This window comes from Panthera tigris, chromosome F2 (assembly GCF_018350195.1).
Source record: "Panthera tigris isolate Pti1 chromosome F2, P.tigris_Pti1_mat1.1, whole genome shotgun sequence".
In the NCBI taxonomy this organism is placed as follows: Eukaryota; Metazoa; Chordata; class Mammalia; order Carnivora; family Felidae; genus Panthera; species Panthera tigris.
Window position 1 is genome coordinate 82,462,177 of NC_056676.1, and position 16,571 is coordinate 82,478,747.

Below are 16,571 nucleotides of genomic sequence, written 5' to 3' on the forward strand. Positions count from 1 at the left end.
ACCACCATGACGTCCGCGCCTGCGCACCCGGAAATGGGCGCGTCCCGACTCCTGGCCACGCCCGCGGCCGTACAACCCACAGGCGGAAAGGGGCTCCGGGAAAGGAGACTGCCCTCTCCGCGTAACCACCAAATAACCAGAGCTGCCCCCAGTTCCAGCGGGCTCTCAGCTCTCCTACGGCAAAGTGAACCCCCCGCTTTCCCCCTCCCACCCGCCTTCCAGGCAGCAGCGGGGGTGGAGGCAGCAGCGGCGATCGTTTATTTGAAGCGAGGGTGGGTTGCAGGGCAAGGGCAGCGCCGCCTGTCAGAGGCGCCGGTAGAAGAGCTGGGACCCTCGGTCCAGTGTGCACGCACTTCCAGGCTGGCCGGGCAGCAGCTGGCGCAGGGCGTCACGGTCCTCGGTGGAGAGGCGTCTGCTGCACAGCTGCAGCTCCTGGAGCTGCGTAGTGATCCTGTCCCAAAGGCCCAGGCCCAGGGGGCCCTGGACAGCACAGCCTGCAGGGGGGGAGGGGGGAGCCGGTCTCAGGGAGCAGGCCCCAGCGAGGTAGACGGGGGAATCCCGCAGGAGCCAGTGGCGTTCGCAGTACACCTATGGAACTCCCAGGACTGTGTTCTTTTCTACCAACGTGGCCCTCAGGAAGAGGCCACTTCCCCTGAGCCCCAGGGGCTACAACCAGGTGCTTGGGCAGATGCCCAGGAGAGGCCCACTAACACCCTAGGAAGGCGTGTGTGCTTCCAGAGAGGCCACCGGGTCCGTGGGCTCCTTTCATAGCCAGTAGGCAGGCAGGAGGGAGACTGGCTAAAATAAAATGCTGCAATCACATCTGTGCCTCTGACAGTTTCTATGACAATGCCTGGGGTCTTTCCATCTGTAAAATGGACACTATAGGAATGCCTCTGGGTCTTAAGAGGACAGACACTAAGCTGTCAAGGTTTGATCTCCAGGGAGGCCAGAGTGCCCAACAGGCTCAGGACCCTAGGGAGCTAGGGGAGAGGACAGGTACAGATGCCAGGTGTGTGGGAAGCAGCCCCTTAGCTGTGTGCAGATATCCCACCAGCTTGCCTTCAGGGCTGCCTTCTTGGAGGAGCCGGCTTGGCCTTGTGGGGTGGGAGTGAGGAGCAGGAGGAACCCAGGGGTTCCCTGTGTACACACCCACTCCTAGTCCTTATCCTCCTAGAGGGCAAAGCCTGGTACTCTCCTGCCCCAAGCCCTGGCTGGATGTGTCGGGCTATTGGGTGGCCAGTTTACCAAATTTATGTCTCCTGGGGTCATCGTCAAGGCAGCTCTGGTGGGGTACTGTGCCTGCGTGTGGCCAAAATGGGAATACACAGGCTGGGAAGGTAGAGTCAGGGCAGGCCCTGCCTGGAAGTGGGAAAATCCCTCGGTGGCAAGTTTTTGCCATCCTGATCTTGAGCTCTGTCCTTTTGCCAATGGTAATTAGGAAATCCTTGTGAAAGGGGACCCACCCCCGTCCCCCCACCCCAGTCACCATGGTCTCTGAGGTTCAGGCTGAACGGGCCAAAGGCAAAGCCCCCATGGTCCTCCCTGCCCTGTGTTAGGAACCGGGCTTATACCCCCTTCCAGTCACACTGGTCACTGTTCCCCATTGTATCTAACTAAAGGAGCCCAGCCCACCTTTGCCATCTGGCTGGTAGCAGTGACAGCCCATTTAGAGGAAGCACCAGGGCTTCGGGTAGGTCCCCAAGCTCACCTGACAGGCCAAGGAAACTGAGGCCTTGGGGCCGCACCTGGAGGGCAGACAGGAGCTCCTCCAGGCCAACACGGCCAATCTCAGGGTTGGCAGACAGGTCCAGTGAAATGAGTGAGGGGCAAAGAGGAAGGCATCTAAGACAACAAGGGAAGAAATAAAGGGGTCAGCCTCTAGGGAGGGAGGCCCCCAGTACTGCAGAAAGCTGCCCCAGACAAACCACAGCCCTGGGAGCCATAGGCCAGGCCCTATAGGCTCTGCCCCAGTATGCACGGGTGCAAGTACTTCTCTAGGGCCAGCTGGACACTGCCAAGGGCCAGGACCATAATGACCAGGCCTGGGTATATGCCTCCCTGGCTTGGGTGCCCAACACCGCCAAGAGCCAGCTGAGGCTGGAGGGTCATGAGTGGCCCCGGTATGGGCTGCTACAACAAAGGGTAATGGGAAAGGCTGTCAGGAGCCTCAGGAGTACGGGAAGAAGAAACACAAGGAGGCAGGCTTGAAAGCTGGAAGGAGTGAGGGGAAGAAGCGGTTACTACCAGCTGTTACTACCAGGGCCTTGGGTAGGTCCCCAAGCTCACCTCCCTTCCCTGCCCAACCCAGCGCTCCAGGGTACTGGGACTTGAGATCAGACTCCCTCAGAATAGCGCAGGAGTGGGTGGCACAGCATTACCTGCTCAGTTCTCTCACTGCCTTGTCGCCCAGGTGGTTTGCAGACAGGCTCAAGTGAGTCAGAGCACAGCCTTCCTAGACACAGCAGAGGCCCAAAAGGAGTAGGGTTGAGTGGGGCACCTACCCTCTCTGCCTCCCAGTAGAGGACCCAAACCCAGGTCAGATACCTTCCTTCTTCCTCAGAAACAAGGGGCCAAAGACTGCCTGACCCCCAAGGCACCAGAGGGGAGCAGCATCCCTTCAATGTGAAAATCAAAAGGAAACGCCTCCCCTTCTAAGTCATACTCGACATGTGAAAATCACAGGGATCAGCCCCACATGGAAGAGTCAGGGGAGAGAGCCCTAGGAAGCCTGGCCACACCTTGGGATCTGCCTGGGGTCCCAGGCACCTTTCCTGCTGGCCAGGAATTCACAGCCCGAGGCAGGCAGCTCTCCCAAAAGCTTCACCCACAGCTGTTCTTTCTGAACCTGCAACCCTCTTCCCAGGCTGCTCCTACCCCCGCCAGGTCTCAGGTGTGGAACTGTAGCCCGGACAGCCCAGCCTTGCTTTGCCATGGCACCCCCCCCCCCCCCCCACCAGCCGCATACATACCTTAGTCAGGAATCTGACCACAGGCTCCACGAGGTCTGAGTCACTCTTGCTAGCTGCCACAGAGCTAAGCTCCAGGCGCTGGAGGGTGTGAGCGGGCAGGCTCTGCAGGGCCTGGGCCAAGGCACTGGTGCCCAGGATGTTGTAGGACAGAGACAGTGTCTTCAGGTGCTTGGCATCTGCACGGGGGACCAGAACCACTGTCAGCCACACACGGTCACCACCCCAGCCCAGCTGCAGTCCTAGGCCCAACACCTTCATGATCCCTCTGGGGAAGCTATCATCCCTCAGACTTTGTGCATGCAGAACTGAGGGAACTCCCACCTGGGGTTTCCCAGGCAGGGAGGGGACAGGGCCAGACTCCTGAGCCCACCCTCTCCCCACCATCTCTGGGCTACCTGCCTCCCCCAACCCAAGCCAGGACGGAGTACCTGAGACAGGCCCTGAGCCAGGGTGTCTGTGAATGATGGGGTGGGGTTGGAGAGCACCTCCTGCTGCCCTAATCCCAGCCTCTCCTCTGCTGTTGCTCTCACATCCCCAAGCCCCACTTCCTAGCCCACCACTTCTGCAGAAAGGCCCCCTGGAGGACTCCGAGTTCCCAGTCTCTCAGTACTGGGACCACCGCTCTCCACGGCCTCGGTGTCCGTGGTGGGATCATCTAAGGCAAACAGAACGCTAAGAGCTGGTGAGAATAGGGAGACAGGGACAGCGGCCCATGGCATGTCCTAGGGGAATGACCCGAGCCCAGGAAGACCTAGCACATTCACCTATGTGCTCCTAGACACCACGCCTGGTCGCCCGGGGCCCCTCTTGCTCAAGGCTCTCTGTGCCCCTGGACATGCCCTTCTGATGGCAACTGGAACCCTGGGGCCAGGGAGTGGACATGCCCATCAGCTCACCTTGGAAGGCACTACCTAGGGCTGCCTGGTGGCTCAGAAAGAAGCTGGGGCCAAAGCCACAGGCCTGGAGATGCAAGGTACTGAGTGAGGGGCAGGCTTGCAGGATGAATGCCAGGGCCTGACCACTGCCATCCCCGAGAGGGTTCATGCTTAAGTCCAGCTCCTCCAAGTTCTGTGGAAGACATGGGCCCCCTGGAGAATCTGGTCTCCTTGCCATCCCAAAGCTGGGCAGAGGTCAGCACTCGCCACTGCACCTTCCCACCCAACGACGGGCTGAATGCAAACGTTCTGATGCCGCCCTGTTGCCAGCCTGCTGCTCCCCATGCCTCTACCTGCAAGGTGGTCTGCCCCAGGAGGCCTGTGGCAAGCTGGCGTAGGCCTTCAGGGCCCAGGTGATTGGAAGAGAGATCAAGGAGAATCAGGCCAGGCATGGTGCCCAGGGCGGCCAGCAGCTCAGCAGCACATCCATCCCCCAGCCGGTTCCCTGCCAGGTGCAGCTCCCGGAGAGCCGCGTGCAGCTTCAGGGCCCGCAGCAGTGGGGTGAGCTGGGTCTGGCGCAGGGCCAGGGAGCAGGCGCTGAATGAGGGGCCTGAGCCCTGGCACTCCATGGCCTGGAGCACCTCCTGGTGCTCCTCTGGAGGGGGGATATAGCGTCACCAGGACCAGAACCTGCCGTTCTGCCCTGGGAATCCTGGGGGGTCAAACCAAACATCTCCCTCCTCACTCATGAGCCCTGGGACACCCCAGAGGTGCTGCAGAGCCCAATCCCACAAGCCTGTGGGCCCAGCATCACTTGAGCCCCCACGCATGGCTGGTGGGTGGGGATGTCCCTTCTCTGACTTGTCAGGTCCTCTCGGCAGGGCTCCAACCTCTGTCACCGCCACATCTCAGGGCCCGAGGCAAGCTCCCTTGGAGAGCCACCCTGGACCTACCCTTCAGTGGCTCTGGTGACTCTATGCCATCCCGCCTCCCACAGGGCCAGTGTTGGGGAACACCCACATGTGTGGGCACTGGGTAGAGGAGGAACTGGGCACTGGGCACGAGGCCAGATGTCGGGGGGAGGGTGCCTCGGTGGATATCTAGGGCTCTGGGACATTAGGCCCACAGACCTGGGAGTGGCACAGGAAAGTGGACCATGAACACCCAGCCCCTCTGCCCAGGCCACTTCAGGCTCTCCTGGGCTCCTACCTTGCTGCAGGCTCTGGCAGGCCCTGCGGTAGCGGTCAGCCAGCGGCGGGAGGTCCCACGAAGTCACCTCAGCCAATACCTGCAAAGCACCGTCACTAAACAGCCCCGGGGGCCCCCCACGCTGGGGGCTCTCCTATGCTCAGGGCCCAGGCTCCTACCACTCACCTCCTCGTTGCTCTGTAGCACATCAGGGATGGGGTCCTGTGGGGCCAGCAAGGCTCCCTCCTTTCGCAAGACGAGCCTCGGCAGCAGCCCACAGGCCTGGCAGTAGCGCTGGGCAGCCTGATCAGCCAGCCAGGCCACAGAGTGGACCTCCGTGCTGCAGGGACAAAGCGGAAGCTGAGCTGGCCAGGTCCCTGCACACACTGAGGAAAAGCATCTAGGGTCCTGCCATCTCTAGGTCTATAGCTCTTCTGTCTGGCTCCCTCCCCTCCCCTCCCGCTGCCCCTGCCCAGGACATGCCCGTGCTCTCTGCAGCTCTTCCAAGCTTTTCCTAGGGGCCACGGGGCCTGACCTGACCACTCCAGTGCCCTGTCTATGCTCCTGCGGGGCACTCTTACCCTGGCCTGCAACCTCACGTCGGCTATGGGAGGCCCCCTGGACAGCAGGGTGACGCAAGTCAAAGTAAGCCCTTGTGACCCGCGCCATCTGATCTGCAAACGTGAGGGTCCTCCCAGGGGTGCCGGGGAAGCTGGGACTCGGAGGGCATGTGACGCCTTACCTGTGTGGGACGGGGATGAGGAAAAGACTGTCCTGAACTCGCACTCGCACCCGGATGGGAGGGGGCAAAGACGGACCCTGCTGGGTGGGGGCAGGGCACAACAGCCTGAGTCAGAAAACACAGCCGTCTAGCCTCACTGCCCCCACCGCCCCCACCCAGGGAGTGCACCCACCGAGGGCTGGCCCACCACAGGGCTCTTCTCCCCACTGGGCCCCGAGGCCCTGGAGACATCCGGGCTCCATGGAGGCTCTGCAGCCGAGCTACCGTCTCCACCTGCCCTGACCCGTGTACCGCAACTCCTGAGACGGGTCAGCCGGCTCTGCCTGGCCCGCGCCCGGGGCCTGCTGGAGCTCTTGTTGCCTGACCCCGAGGCACTACGACCGGTACTGTCACCACTGCCCGGGGAGCGGGGCAGATGGCCATCCTGGCGGCTGTGGAGCAGTGGTGAGTCGTCCTCCAGCCAGTCTGAGGCCAGACACTCCTCTTCAGGGATGAGCGCTGGCCGTTGCGGGGTGGCCTCGCCTGGACCCCAAGGTGGGCCGGACCTCAGGTGGCAGCTCTGGGCACTGCCCACGCCTCGGACGCCCACCCAGGGAGCACTCGCTGCCGCCGCCTCCCGGTTGCTGGTGGATCCGGGCGTCCAGGCTTTGTCCTGTTGTGGCTGGACAGAATGCCGGGGCCTCTTCTGGTTCGGTCGGGGGGGGCCTGGGTTGTCCTCACCCTCTGAGCTGCTACTGCTGGCCAGTTTGTGCCTGCTCCTCCGAGGCCTGGTCACAGCTGGAACTGTCTGCCCCAGAGAGACCCTGGCACGAGCCTGAGAGGTCCCTGGGGGTCCTGGACAGGGGCTCGAGGGAGGAGAGACCTCAGGGTCAAACAGATGGTTACGTGGAAGAGCGTGGGGAGCCTGGGAGCCGTGGGGAGCTGTGGGGAGATAAAATCTCGTGTGAGGCAGTGTCCGTCACTACCCAACCACCCGTGCTAAGACGTCACTTGGAATCGGGGCCTAGGGCACTCTCAGGTCAGGGAGAGCCGTCCCCAGGGGCAGAAGGTCTATACTTGCCTCGGCCTGAGGGGCCCGCCCGGAGCAGCCTCTCCATGGCAACAGCCTTCTCTCGGGTTTCGCTGTCCAGATCCTTGCCATACAGCTTCACCCACTGCTGCAGTGTCTCCAGCGGGCTATGCCCCTGCGTGGCGGTTGGCTGAGCAGGGCTGGCAGGAGCACCCCACCCACCCCAGCCTGGCCTGTACCCCCACTCACCTTCGTGGTTCGGAGTGTGACTGACGCTCCCCGTTCAATGAGCAGTTCAGCCACCTCGAAGTGGCCGCAGTTGAGGGCATCGTGCAGAGGGGTGATGCCTTCACAGCCCTGGCCGCCTGGGTCATCTACCACAGCCCCGTGGTCCAGCAGGAAGCGGACAATGTCTGTGGGCCAGGAGATGTGAGCTAGCTCCCAGCCTTTGTTGGCCCCCGTCCTTGGCATGTACCAGCCCCGTACTCACCCAGATGCCCGTAATTGCAGGCCTCATGCAGGGGTGTCCAGCCACAGTAGTCCCGAGGGTTCAGGGGGTGGCCCTGAGACCAAGGATGGGAAGGAGCCTAACCTGAGTATCCCTCAGGCTGGCCTCACTGTGGGGCTCTGAGCTCCCAGGAGAGCCAGGGCCTGGGTCTCAGAACTCAGAACGGGCCCCGTAAGTCTACCCTCAGGCCTGGCTCTGCCCTGGCCTAGGTCCTAGCAGAGAGAGATGGTCCCCACACAAGATGCATCATCTCAGGGAGGCCCCTGCAGGGACTTGTGCAGGCCCAGCAGCCACGATGCACCCTGCAGCCCCCATGCCCTGCCCTATCCCCTCAGGGAGACAGTGCACCCCAGGAGAGAGTCCCCGTGACCCACAGAGTAGCTAGAACGAGGCAGCAGACCCACCTGCCTTACAAGGTCCTGGACGCGACCCAGGCGGCCCTCGATGCAAGCTCGGTGTAGCAGAGTCTCCCCAACGTCATTGCGCCGGTTCCACTGTGGACAGTTGTGCCAGGACAGGAAGCAGAGGTGTGAGGGGACCAGGCGGTCCTGGCAAGCGTGGGAGGGACACACGCAGTACCCCCACACCATCCTCACCTTGTTCACCCTCTGCCGGCCCAGGCAGGCCCGCAGCTCCTCGTCCTCCTCTGGCTGCTGGGACCAGCCCTCAGCATCACCCTCTGGAACAGAGCCCGGCCCACTCCACGTAAGCCAAGCCCCCCTGTCCCCAGGCTCCCCTCACCTTCCAGGCCTGGAGGACAGGGGTCCAGTGTGGACTGCTATTCCACTCCCAGCCCTGTCCGTGGTTGTTCCTCACGCGCAGACCCCCGGCCCACAGGGGATGCACCCGACCTTTCTGCCCACCTGATCCCTGTCCATCATGTGCTGACCCCATGCCCAGACCCCACTCTGGATCTCCCCACCCCAGACTTCTGTCCCCTCCTGGGAAACACCCTTGTTGGGCCAAGTCACGCTCATGTTACAAATAGCTCATCCCGTGAGCCCAGGTGCCCTCTACCTGCACGTGCCTGACCTTCCTGTCTGCATCTGCCTCCCCCAACTCACTTGGCTGACCCCACTCCTCTTCTCTGCTCCTGTCCTCTACTCCCTCTGCTGCTGGTCTTTGCTAGAACCTTCTTCTACTTCACGGGCTCCTCTTACGTGACCACTTGATGAGTGGTATTACCTATAGTTCCTGCTTTGGTTCTCTAACTCTCCTCTGGCTGCCTACACCCACATACCGGTGACACGCAGCCTAACCCCCTTCTAAAGCATGGCATAACCTTCCCACAGCCGTTGGCCGCTGGTTCTGGAAGAGGTTCTGGAAGCCCCTCAAATTCAAAACTGAACTTGTTCCTTGTGGCCCCAGGGACAGGTCTCCCACCTCCCGCCTCTCAGCCAGAAGCGAGCCACCGGCTTGCACCCACCAGCCTGGCACCCCCTGGGTGATGGCTCCAGCCTATCCTGCACACCCACCTCCCACAAGGCTGACCCTGCCAGCCTTGAGAGAAAGCCTGCACCAGCTCTCAAGGGTTTCAGGAAGTGCTGAGCTCCTGTGCCTGGCAGCCAGCGTGCTGTCTCCACTCCCCTCTCGTCTGCCCTGTGCCCTCCTCTCGTGGTGCCACTTCTCCAGGTCTGACCCTGCACCTCCTTCCCCAGCAGATACCCACTAGCCTTCCCATCACTGACTCCTCCAGGAAGGTTCTGGAGCTGCCCCAGAGCCCCCCGCCCCCACTCCCCTCGTCCATCTACCAGCACAGACCGCCCTTCCTCCACAAGGCTGAATCCTCCTGTCGCGAGCCGGTGAGCAGCCCCAATGAGGACTCCACCCTCGCCCGGCCCAACCCAGGGCCCAGCCCCAGCAGGTGTCAGGGAGGAAATGCCACGGGCAGCTGGCATAGGGGCCAAGGCAGCATTCGGGCCTCACCACTCTCCGAGAGCTCCACGTCGCTGGCCTCGGGGGTGTCACCATCACCCTCCTCCTCCTTATCCTCGTCTTCCTCCTGGTCTCTGGGCACACTCAGCTCCTGCAGCCTGGCTTCAGTGCCAGGGGCCTCCTGGGGCTGCAGCCTTAGCTGCACGCTGTGGAGGTGCTGTAAGACCTGCCTCTGAGGGGCAGGGGGTGCCCAGTTCAGGGCTCCAGGGGCACTGGACACCCTGAACGGGGAGATGGGGGTGGGGAACGAGGACAGGCAGGTCGCAGGAAAGCTGCACTGGGGGGTTCCACGTGCGTGGATGGGCTTCTGTACCTGCAGCTGGGGCCGCTGGGCCTGCTGGGCACAGCTGAGAGCCTTTTGGAAGCATGGTGCCAGCAGCTCATAGGCATCGCCGGCCTCCTCTCGGGATAGCGCAATGTTTAACCAGGTCTTGGCCTCCTGGAGCAGGAGGAGGAGGGATGAGCTTTGTGGCTGCTGCCCGCCCCATGGAACTGGCCCCGGCCAAGGCCCAGCTCCCTCCCCTGCCCACACGAAACAGGAGGACGGCAGCCCTAGAAAGGGAATGCCTGTCCACACAAACACTCGAGAGTAGCGGTCCTGAGGCAGAGCCGTGGAGACCTACTCGCATAGCCCCTCTGCACCCCGGGTGGGACCGGACGCCATTACTGCTCACCTCCAGGGCGTCGCCACCACGCAGCCTCAGCTCCTGTTCATAGTGGGACACGGCCCGGCGGTGGTCCTTCATGTCTCCCAAGGTGGCGGCCAGGGACACGTGGATGACGGCCAGCTCGGGCCCCGGCCTGCTTAGCAGCTCTGCAAAATACAGCTGTGGAGGCAGTGACAGCGAGGCCAGGGCTGCCTCACACCCCACCAGCCCAGAGTGTCACGACCGCCCCTTTCCTCCCGCCCCAGCAGGGGACGCACACCTGCTTCTGGTAGGCCTCGGCCGCCTTGGGGAAGTCGCCTGCCTTAGAGAACAGGTCCCCCAGCTGCTCGCAGATGCCCATGGCACGCTGGGGGTCACTGGCCTCCGACTCTTGCAGCTGCTGCTGCAGCTGGACCACTGCCAGCACTGCAAGAAGAGCCTTAGTGAAGAGGGGACACAGCGTGGGGCTCCGACCCGACCGCCACCTGTGAATCGTGTGCCCTGGGTGGGCCGTCCACTGTCTCTAGGCCTCTGCTCGCCCCTAGGTAAGGGGGCAGTAACAAAACACACCTCGTGGACTTACTGCATGGGTCAGGAAACTAGTAACTGACACCTTGAAGAAGCACCTGGCTCACAAGGGGAGCTACTAGCTCCTGCCACTTGTCAGTCCTCACGGGCCACACGCGCCGTCTGCTCTCCCATCCTCTCTGGCAACACTTTCGTCTCCGCCTTGCCAAAAAGACCCCGGCTCGTCTATAAATGCCCAGCCAGCCTCCTGAGCACCCTCAATGCGTCCCTCAGTGCGTCCCCCTCTGACACACCATGCTGAAGGCTCAGAGAAATGGGGGGCTCTCTTCCCAACAAGAAGGGGGTGGGGAGCGGGAAAAGGCCTCACACTGATGCCGCCATCTCCTCACCCCTTCCGGGGGAAGTTCAGCACCCTGGGTCCCCTTCCAAGGCTCACCATATTTAAGGGTCCGGCAGATCGCTGCCTTCTGCAAAGGCTTCTGAAAGCCCAGCCTGTAGGCTTTCTTCAGGGCTCTTTTGGCAGCCAAAAAGTCCCCCAGGTCTTGGAAGATCTGGGGAAGAAAAGAAAGGTGAGATTGCAGGCTCCCTGGAGCCCGAGCCCCTCGGCAGGCAAGGCCCAGAGCTGTAAGTGGGCACCTGCGAGATGAGCACGCAGCAGTCGCTCTCCATGAGCTCCTTCCTCAGGGCACGTGCGCACTCACGGGCCCCCTCCAGGCAGCGCATGGCCTGGGAGTGCTGCCCTCGGCGCCAGTGGATGGCACCCAGGTTGTAGCGGGCACGGAATAGGTCCTCGTAGAGGCGGTTCTGCCTGTGGGAGGCGACAGGGCTCAGAGTGACTGGGGGGCACCCAAGCGCTGACATGCAGCTGCCGATGCTAAGCCAAGCCTGCTCTATGCCACAGACGTGCGGCAGGTGAGCAGGGAGGGCGGGCGGTGCTCTCTCAGGAGGCTCCTTCCTCCAGGGGCAGAGGCCTTACTCGGCAAGGAAGATGCTCTTCCGGAAGTAGTCATTGCACGGGGCCATCTGCTGCAGGCTCTCGAAAGTGAGGCCCAGGTTGAGGTAGAGTCGGGTCCTCATCTCACTCAGCTCTCGCTTGGTCAGCGTCCCTAGAAGATGCCCCCACAAATCCTCAGTGCCTCATCCCCACTTGGGGTATCTAACTCGGGGTCTGTGCAGCCTCTCCCCCACCCCTCTTCCTGTCTCTTGCTGTGGTGACGAGCTCCTGCTGTAGACAGAGCGTGGGAAGGAGCAGACAACGCCCAGACGTGAGGCTGTGGGGAGCACAGGCCGTGCACCTCCTCATGGGAGGCTTTGAGGACAGATCTCAGCCTAGCAAAGGGTGGGCCCAGGCAGGTAGAACCCACCATACAGACAGAGCAGACACTGGAGCTGTGGCCTCCTCTGCTAGCAGGTCAGGAGGCAGAGGTTGGGAAGGCCTGGCCTCTGAGGGCCCTCACCCTGCAGCTTCTCGTCCACAATAGCCAAGCTCTTCTCAAAGGCAGTCTGTGCCTGCAGCAAGGCGTCCTGTGACTGACAGTGGTCATAGATGTCCAGGTAAGTGCGGCCAATGGTGGCCCAGGCCCTCTGCAGCTCAGTATGATTAGACAGGGAACGGGCCAGCTCCAAGTAGCGGTGCTGGTGCTGGGGTGCAAAGGAATGGCCATTGTGAGCCAGCTTCCACCTCAAGCAAATCCCATATGTACCCCAACTCCAGGAGGCGCCTACCTCTGCCAAGGAGAACCCCCTACGCCCCTCAAATCCCCACAGAGCAGGACAAAGCCAGGCTGCGCAAGTCCCATATCCTCTGTGCCATGGGCTGCCTGTGGGGACAGCGGTGCCACACTCCAACGGGCCATCATCATCATATGGAGGAGATGCCGACTGGGAGTTAGCTGGGCTGCTGCAGCCCCACTCGCCAGGACCCGAGCAGGCCCTTTGTGGACAGTTGTGCCAACTCCCCAACTGGCCCACAAACACAGCTCAAGTGTTATGTTCGTTAATGGTTTGTGGGGCCAGACTCCCAGGCTATGATGTACCTACCCAAAGACCAGACTACAATTCCCTGACACAGGGCTGCCTGAGGAGGCCACGTCCAAGCGTGTCCCCCTCTAGCCAGAGCCCAAGACAGTGAAAACTGCTTCTCTCCTCAGAAAGGGACCAGCTCGAACTGTGGGCTCTGCAGGGCCAGGTGTGGTCAGCATGGGTGCTGGGGGTGGGAGTGGGCGCTGGGGGTGGGAGTGGGCTCTGCCCACCTTCAGGGCAGCTGAGTAATCCTCCAGCTCAGCCAGTCGCTCTCCGATCTTGCGGTGGGCCACGGCACAGCCCAGAGGGTCATCGATGCTCTCCAGGAGCTGTAGCTCATGCTGGTGCTCTCGCAGGGCCTCTGCGTAGCGGCCTGGGCAGGCAGGCGCGGCAGGCTTCAGCCCTGGCTGGGCAGTCGGCCAGAGGCTGCGAGGGCGAGCGAGGGCGAGCGAGGGCGAGCGAGGGCGAGCGAGGGCGAGCGAGGCCGTGGCCGGCCCTGGGCGGCCGGCTCAGCAAGGTTCCTGGCCCCGGCCCGCGCCTTCCGCCCCCCACCTCCCCGTCCCCGCTGGCTCACCCGGTCCCCCATCCCTTCCTGCCCCCCAGGGCTCCGACCTCCAGCCCTACAGTTCTCCCGGCCCTGGACCACAAGCTGGGCCAGGCCCGGGGCACGTACCATGGCTGGCCAGGAGCTCCCCCAGCTGGTGGGAGAGGGCGGCCTCGTCCCGCAGCTGCCCGCTTCTCTGGGCCTTGGCCTTGGCCTTGCTCAGCTCTGCAGAGAGAGGGAGACGAGGCAGGGACGCTAAGCTCCTTCGCCTGAGTGGGCCAGACCCTCTCCTCGCCCCGCATTCCGCCCGGAGACTCACGACGAAGCTCGCGCTCCACGTTCATCCTCGATCAGCCGCGCGCGGGGATCCGGACTTCCCGCGTTCCCTGCCGCCGCCGCCGCGGCTCCGCCCCCGCCAGGCGGGGGGCATCCCGGGAAATGTAGTCCAGCCGCCCGAGGCATCGTGGGAGCCGTAGTCCGGCTGACGTCCGGTCAGGAAGGACGGTGAGAGGGCGGCGGGAGGATCGGCACCTCCGTAGGCTCTTGGGGTCGCGTGGAAGCTGAGCCCCATCCTCACCCCTGGTCCCGGCCCCGCAGCCGCCCTTGGGGTGCGGTCTCCTGCGCTCGTGCTGCCGCTAACCACTCACACACGCGCAAAGCCTGTCTGCGTGAGCGACTTTACTTGGGAGACACACCGCCTTCACATAAAAGGAAATGAAGGGATCTATGATCTAATACCCTTGAGTACTTGGATATGTGCATGTAATCAAATACGCCCCTTTTCACAGAGCCCGCGGAACAGCCGCGAATGCAGCCCCAGAGCCGTCGCGTTCAAGGACACAACCCCCCGTGTTTTGGGGGAAAAGGGGGGATGGATGTGTCTTCCGAAGTGAACAAAGTACTTCTTCCTCAGTGCGCACACAACGAACTCTTGAGGGCTTGGTGCACCCAGGCCTCAGACCTCTAAATGCCTGTCCTGTATCCACTGCTTTGAGGAACCAACACCTGCCATGCCTTAGAGGTTTCAGTCCCCACTACACAGCACATTCAGCTCCGGATGCAGGGTGATGAGACTGGTGTCCAAAGACCCCAGGGGAGGCCCGGAAAGAGTGTGAGGTAGCTGCATTTATTTTCTGTGGAAGTCAAAACAGACCCAATAGGGTAGAACTCTCAGCCAGTGGATGAACCATGAGGCCCACAGTGGAGGAAGTGAGAGAGGGGGTAGATGGGTCTGTGGGTCTAGGGAAGACTGCCCAGGACCGGTGGTGAGGCTGCAAGGAGTGGGGGCAAGGGCAAGTCTGAGGAACTGCAGGAGATGGGAAGTTGGATCCAGGGAACCCTCTTCTCTTGGAAGGGTGAAGGGCTCTGCAGGTCCCTAGTTGGGTCTGGTGGGTGGGGAGCACAACAGGGAGGCCCTGAAACCAAAAGAGCTGCTTGGAGGGCAGGCTGCTGGAGTGTGAGGAGCACAGTGAGGGGTAAGTGGAGATGTGGTAGGGGTGAGAGAGCGAGGCCAATGGGGGTAGAGACTGGCTCAGCTCAATAGGCCAAGGGCAGAGACTGTGTTGGGGCTCCCCTTCCAATGTCAGCATTCACAAGACAGCCCAGAGAGGACCCCACTTCTCTATGCCTCAGCTTTCCCACTGGTCAGACAAGATGTGTATGTGGGGCAGTACTGAGCAGGGTCCAAGGAGTGGGGGCCGGTAGGGGCAGCAGCTGAGTCCTGCCCAGGATGCTGGCTTCACCCAGGGAAATGCATCCATGAGGCTGGCTTTTCACATAAGGAAACACAGACAAAACATGGTTTGGAATTTTTTTGAAACTATATGGTTACATACAGAAAATATCCAAAGAGAACGCAGACCACAATAGTGACATGTAAGTCATTTCCCACAATGATAAAAACACCTCTCGCTTTCCTCTTTAAAAAATTATTTTTATTATTTTTGCAAATGTCTCACTTGGGTGAACTGAGGGATGTAGTGCACATAGGGGAGTGGTGATGGCAGAGGGGGCAGCCTGCTGTGTGCCCCCAGGCCTCCTCCACATCTGCCAAGGTTGCACCCCCACTCTCTCTAGCTCAGAATGCCAAATGCCAAGGGGTCCTGGAGACAGACCACTGGTGTTCTCTCCTAACAAGGAGGTTGGGAAATCCCCAGTAAATCAATGACCCCGGTGAGATGCCACAAGTAGGTTTGTGGCATCAGCTTCCAAGAGTGGCCACGACACACTACAGTCTCCCAAGGTACCTGCCTCCACCAGGATGTAAGGCTCAGCTGCTGGGGTGAATGTCAGAGTGGGGGCTGTGTTGGGCAAGGCGATGCTGGGATGTATTACTACTCCTCTTGGGCACCCCCCAGACATGCCCTTGGGCTGCCAGAAATAGTGGACTGTATGCCCCCGGCAACCCGGGAGCCCTGGTGCTGCAGAGCCCAGCCCATCTACCACCCCCATCTAAGAGCTGCTAGCCCTAGGACTGTGGGGACAGGGCGCAGAAGGCCCAGCTGGCCTTGGTTTCTCCCTCCTGTGGCCCCTGGCCTGGTCCCCTCTGGCAGCCACATACCTGACCTGCATAGAGATGTTGCCTCCCACCCTACCCCACCCAGGAGAGCCTTCGGGCGCTGCTCCTCTGCCAACTCAAATCTTTCACACACAAACCTAAATTACAGGCAGACCAGGCAAGCCTGCCCCTACCCTGACTTCTCCCCAACATGGTCACTTAGAAATCCAGAACCCCTACACAGAGGGTGTCCATCCTTGAGAGATGCGGAGATCCAGGGACATGGGACCATCCCCTCTACACACAAGACCTAGCACACGGCTACCTGAATCTCATCCTCTGTATCTGCCAGGTGTGTGTGTGTGGCGGGGGGTGGGGGCGGGTGGGGTGGGGTGGTGGGCAGCACTTGAGGACAGGGGGACTCATGCCAGGGTGTGCTCCCAAGGATGTGTTGGGGGCCAGGGCACGGGGTCTTTGTGGAGGGTAGGAAACCAAGCGTAGCACCTCTGGGTGTCCTCAGTGGCCAGGCACAGGTGGCCTTGCAGGAGGGGGTTGCCCCATAAGCCCCACACCCTAGACTGGAAACAGGAAGCTAAATAGTCTTCTCAGTAGAACTAAGCGAGCTGCCCTGGGGTGAGAATTGGCTCAGAGGGCTGCCTGAGCTAGGCACTGGAATGAGACACTCACTCTACCCCATGCATGGCTCCTTACCTCTATTTTTCAGCCCCCAACTCTCAGGCCAGGAGAGGGAGGGACCACAGGGAAAGGCCAGGCCTGCGGCTCTGCACGCTTACTGTCAGGGCTGCCCCAAGTGCTGAGCCTACTGGGCCCTGGAAATGGGGAGCGAGGCTGGTGGAGGAGGGCAGAGACTGCTCTGAAGCGTGGGGTAGGCCAGGCCTGGGTCAAAGGAAACGGTTCTTTGGTATTGAAGCAGCAGAACCCTATCGCAAAAGAGATGTGTCTCCTAAGCAAAGGAGGGGAGCCAAGCTTTCCCCTTTCCAGCGGCTCCGAGGGTCTCAGGGTCCTCCACACAGGGCTCCTACCCTCCCTGTGAGGCCCCCACACAGGGCCTGCTCACTGCTCACTGAGGCCGTGAAGAGCTCC

The 16,571-nt window shown here is 61.7% G+C and overlaps 1 protein-coding gene across 5 annotated transcripts; it reads right to left on the reverse strand.

Moving 5' to 3' along the window:
• Positions 1 to 239: 239 nt before the first annotated feature.
• On the reverse strand, positions 240 to 13,358 carry TONSL (tonsoku like, DNA repair protein). Of its 5 annotated transcripts, none has more exons than XM_042973157.1 (26): positions 13,290 to 13,358; positions 13,100 to 13,195; positions 12,657 to 12,799; positions 11,862 to 12,045; positions 11,381 to 11,510; positions 11,041 to 11,212; positions 10,841 to 10,955; positions 10,157 to 10,302; positions 9,904 to 10,056; positions 9,543 to 9,668; positions 9,221 to 9,401; positions 7,891 to 7,973; positions 7,699 to 7,788; positions 7,277 to 7,349; positions 7,036 to 7,199; positions 6,838 to 6,961; positions 5,950 to 6,698; positions 5,778 to 5,854; positions 5,222 to 5,375; positions 5,057 to 5,135; positions 4,201 to 4,502; positions 3,869 to 4,040; positions 2,973 to 3,148; positions 2,382 to 2,455; positions 1,712 to 1,845; positions 240 to 494 (listed from the first exon to the last, which is right to left on the reverse strand). In XM_042973157.1, the coding sequence occupies exons 1-26, from the start codon at positions 13,312 to 13,314 to the stop codon at positions 304 to 306; spliced, it is 4,113 nt and encodes a 1,370-aa protein (XP_042829091.1). In that variant the 5' UTR covers positions 13,315 to 13,358; the 3' UTR covers positions 240 to 303. The 5 variants fall into 5 exon arrangements, with proteins under 5 accessions (XP_042829091.1, XP_042829092.1, XP_042829090.1 ...); XM_042973158.1 differs by having other exon boundaries at positions 4,201 to 4,247; positions 5,778 to 5,857; XM_042973156.1 differs by having other exon boundaries at positions 5,778 to 5,857.
• Between the last annotated feature and the right edge of the window lie 3,213 nt (positions 13,359 to 16,571).

What these genes read in the sequence shown, in the direction of transcription:
- TONSL (XM_042973156.1), bottom strand. Translation starts at nt 13,314, where the DNA reads ATGAACGTGGAGCGCGAGCTTCGTC. An exon ending in GTGGTGGCGACGCCCTGGAG is followed by an intron (nt 9,669 to 9,903) that starts GTGAGCAGTAAT and finishes CTCCTGCTCCAG; the next exon opens with GAGGCCAAGACCTGGTTAAA. An exon ending in CGTGGAGCTCTCGGAGAGTG is followed by an intron (nt 7,974 to 9,220) that starts GTGAGGCCCGAA and finishes GCTCTGTTCCAG; the next exon opens with AGGGTGATGCTGAGGGCTGG.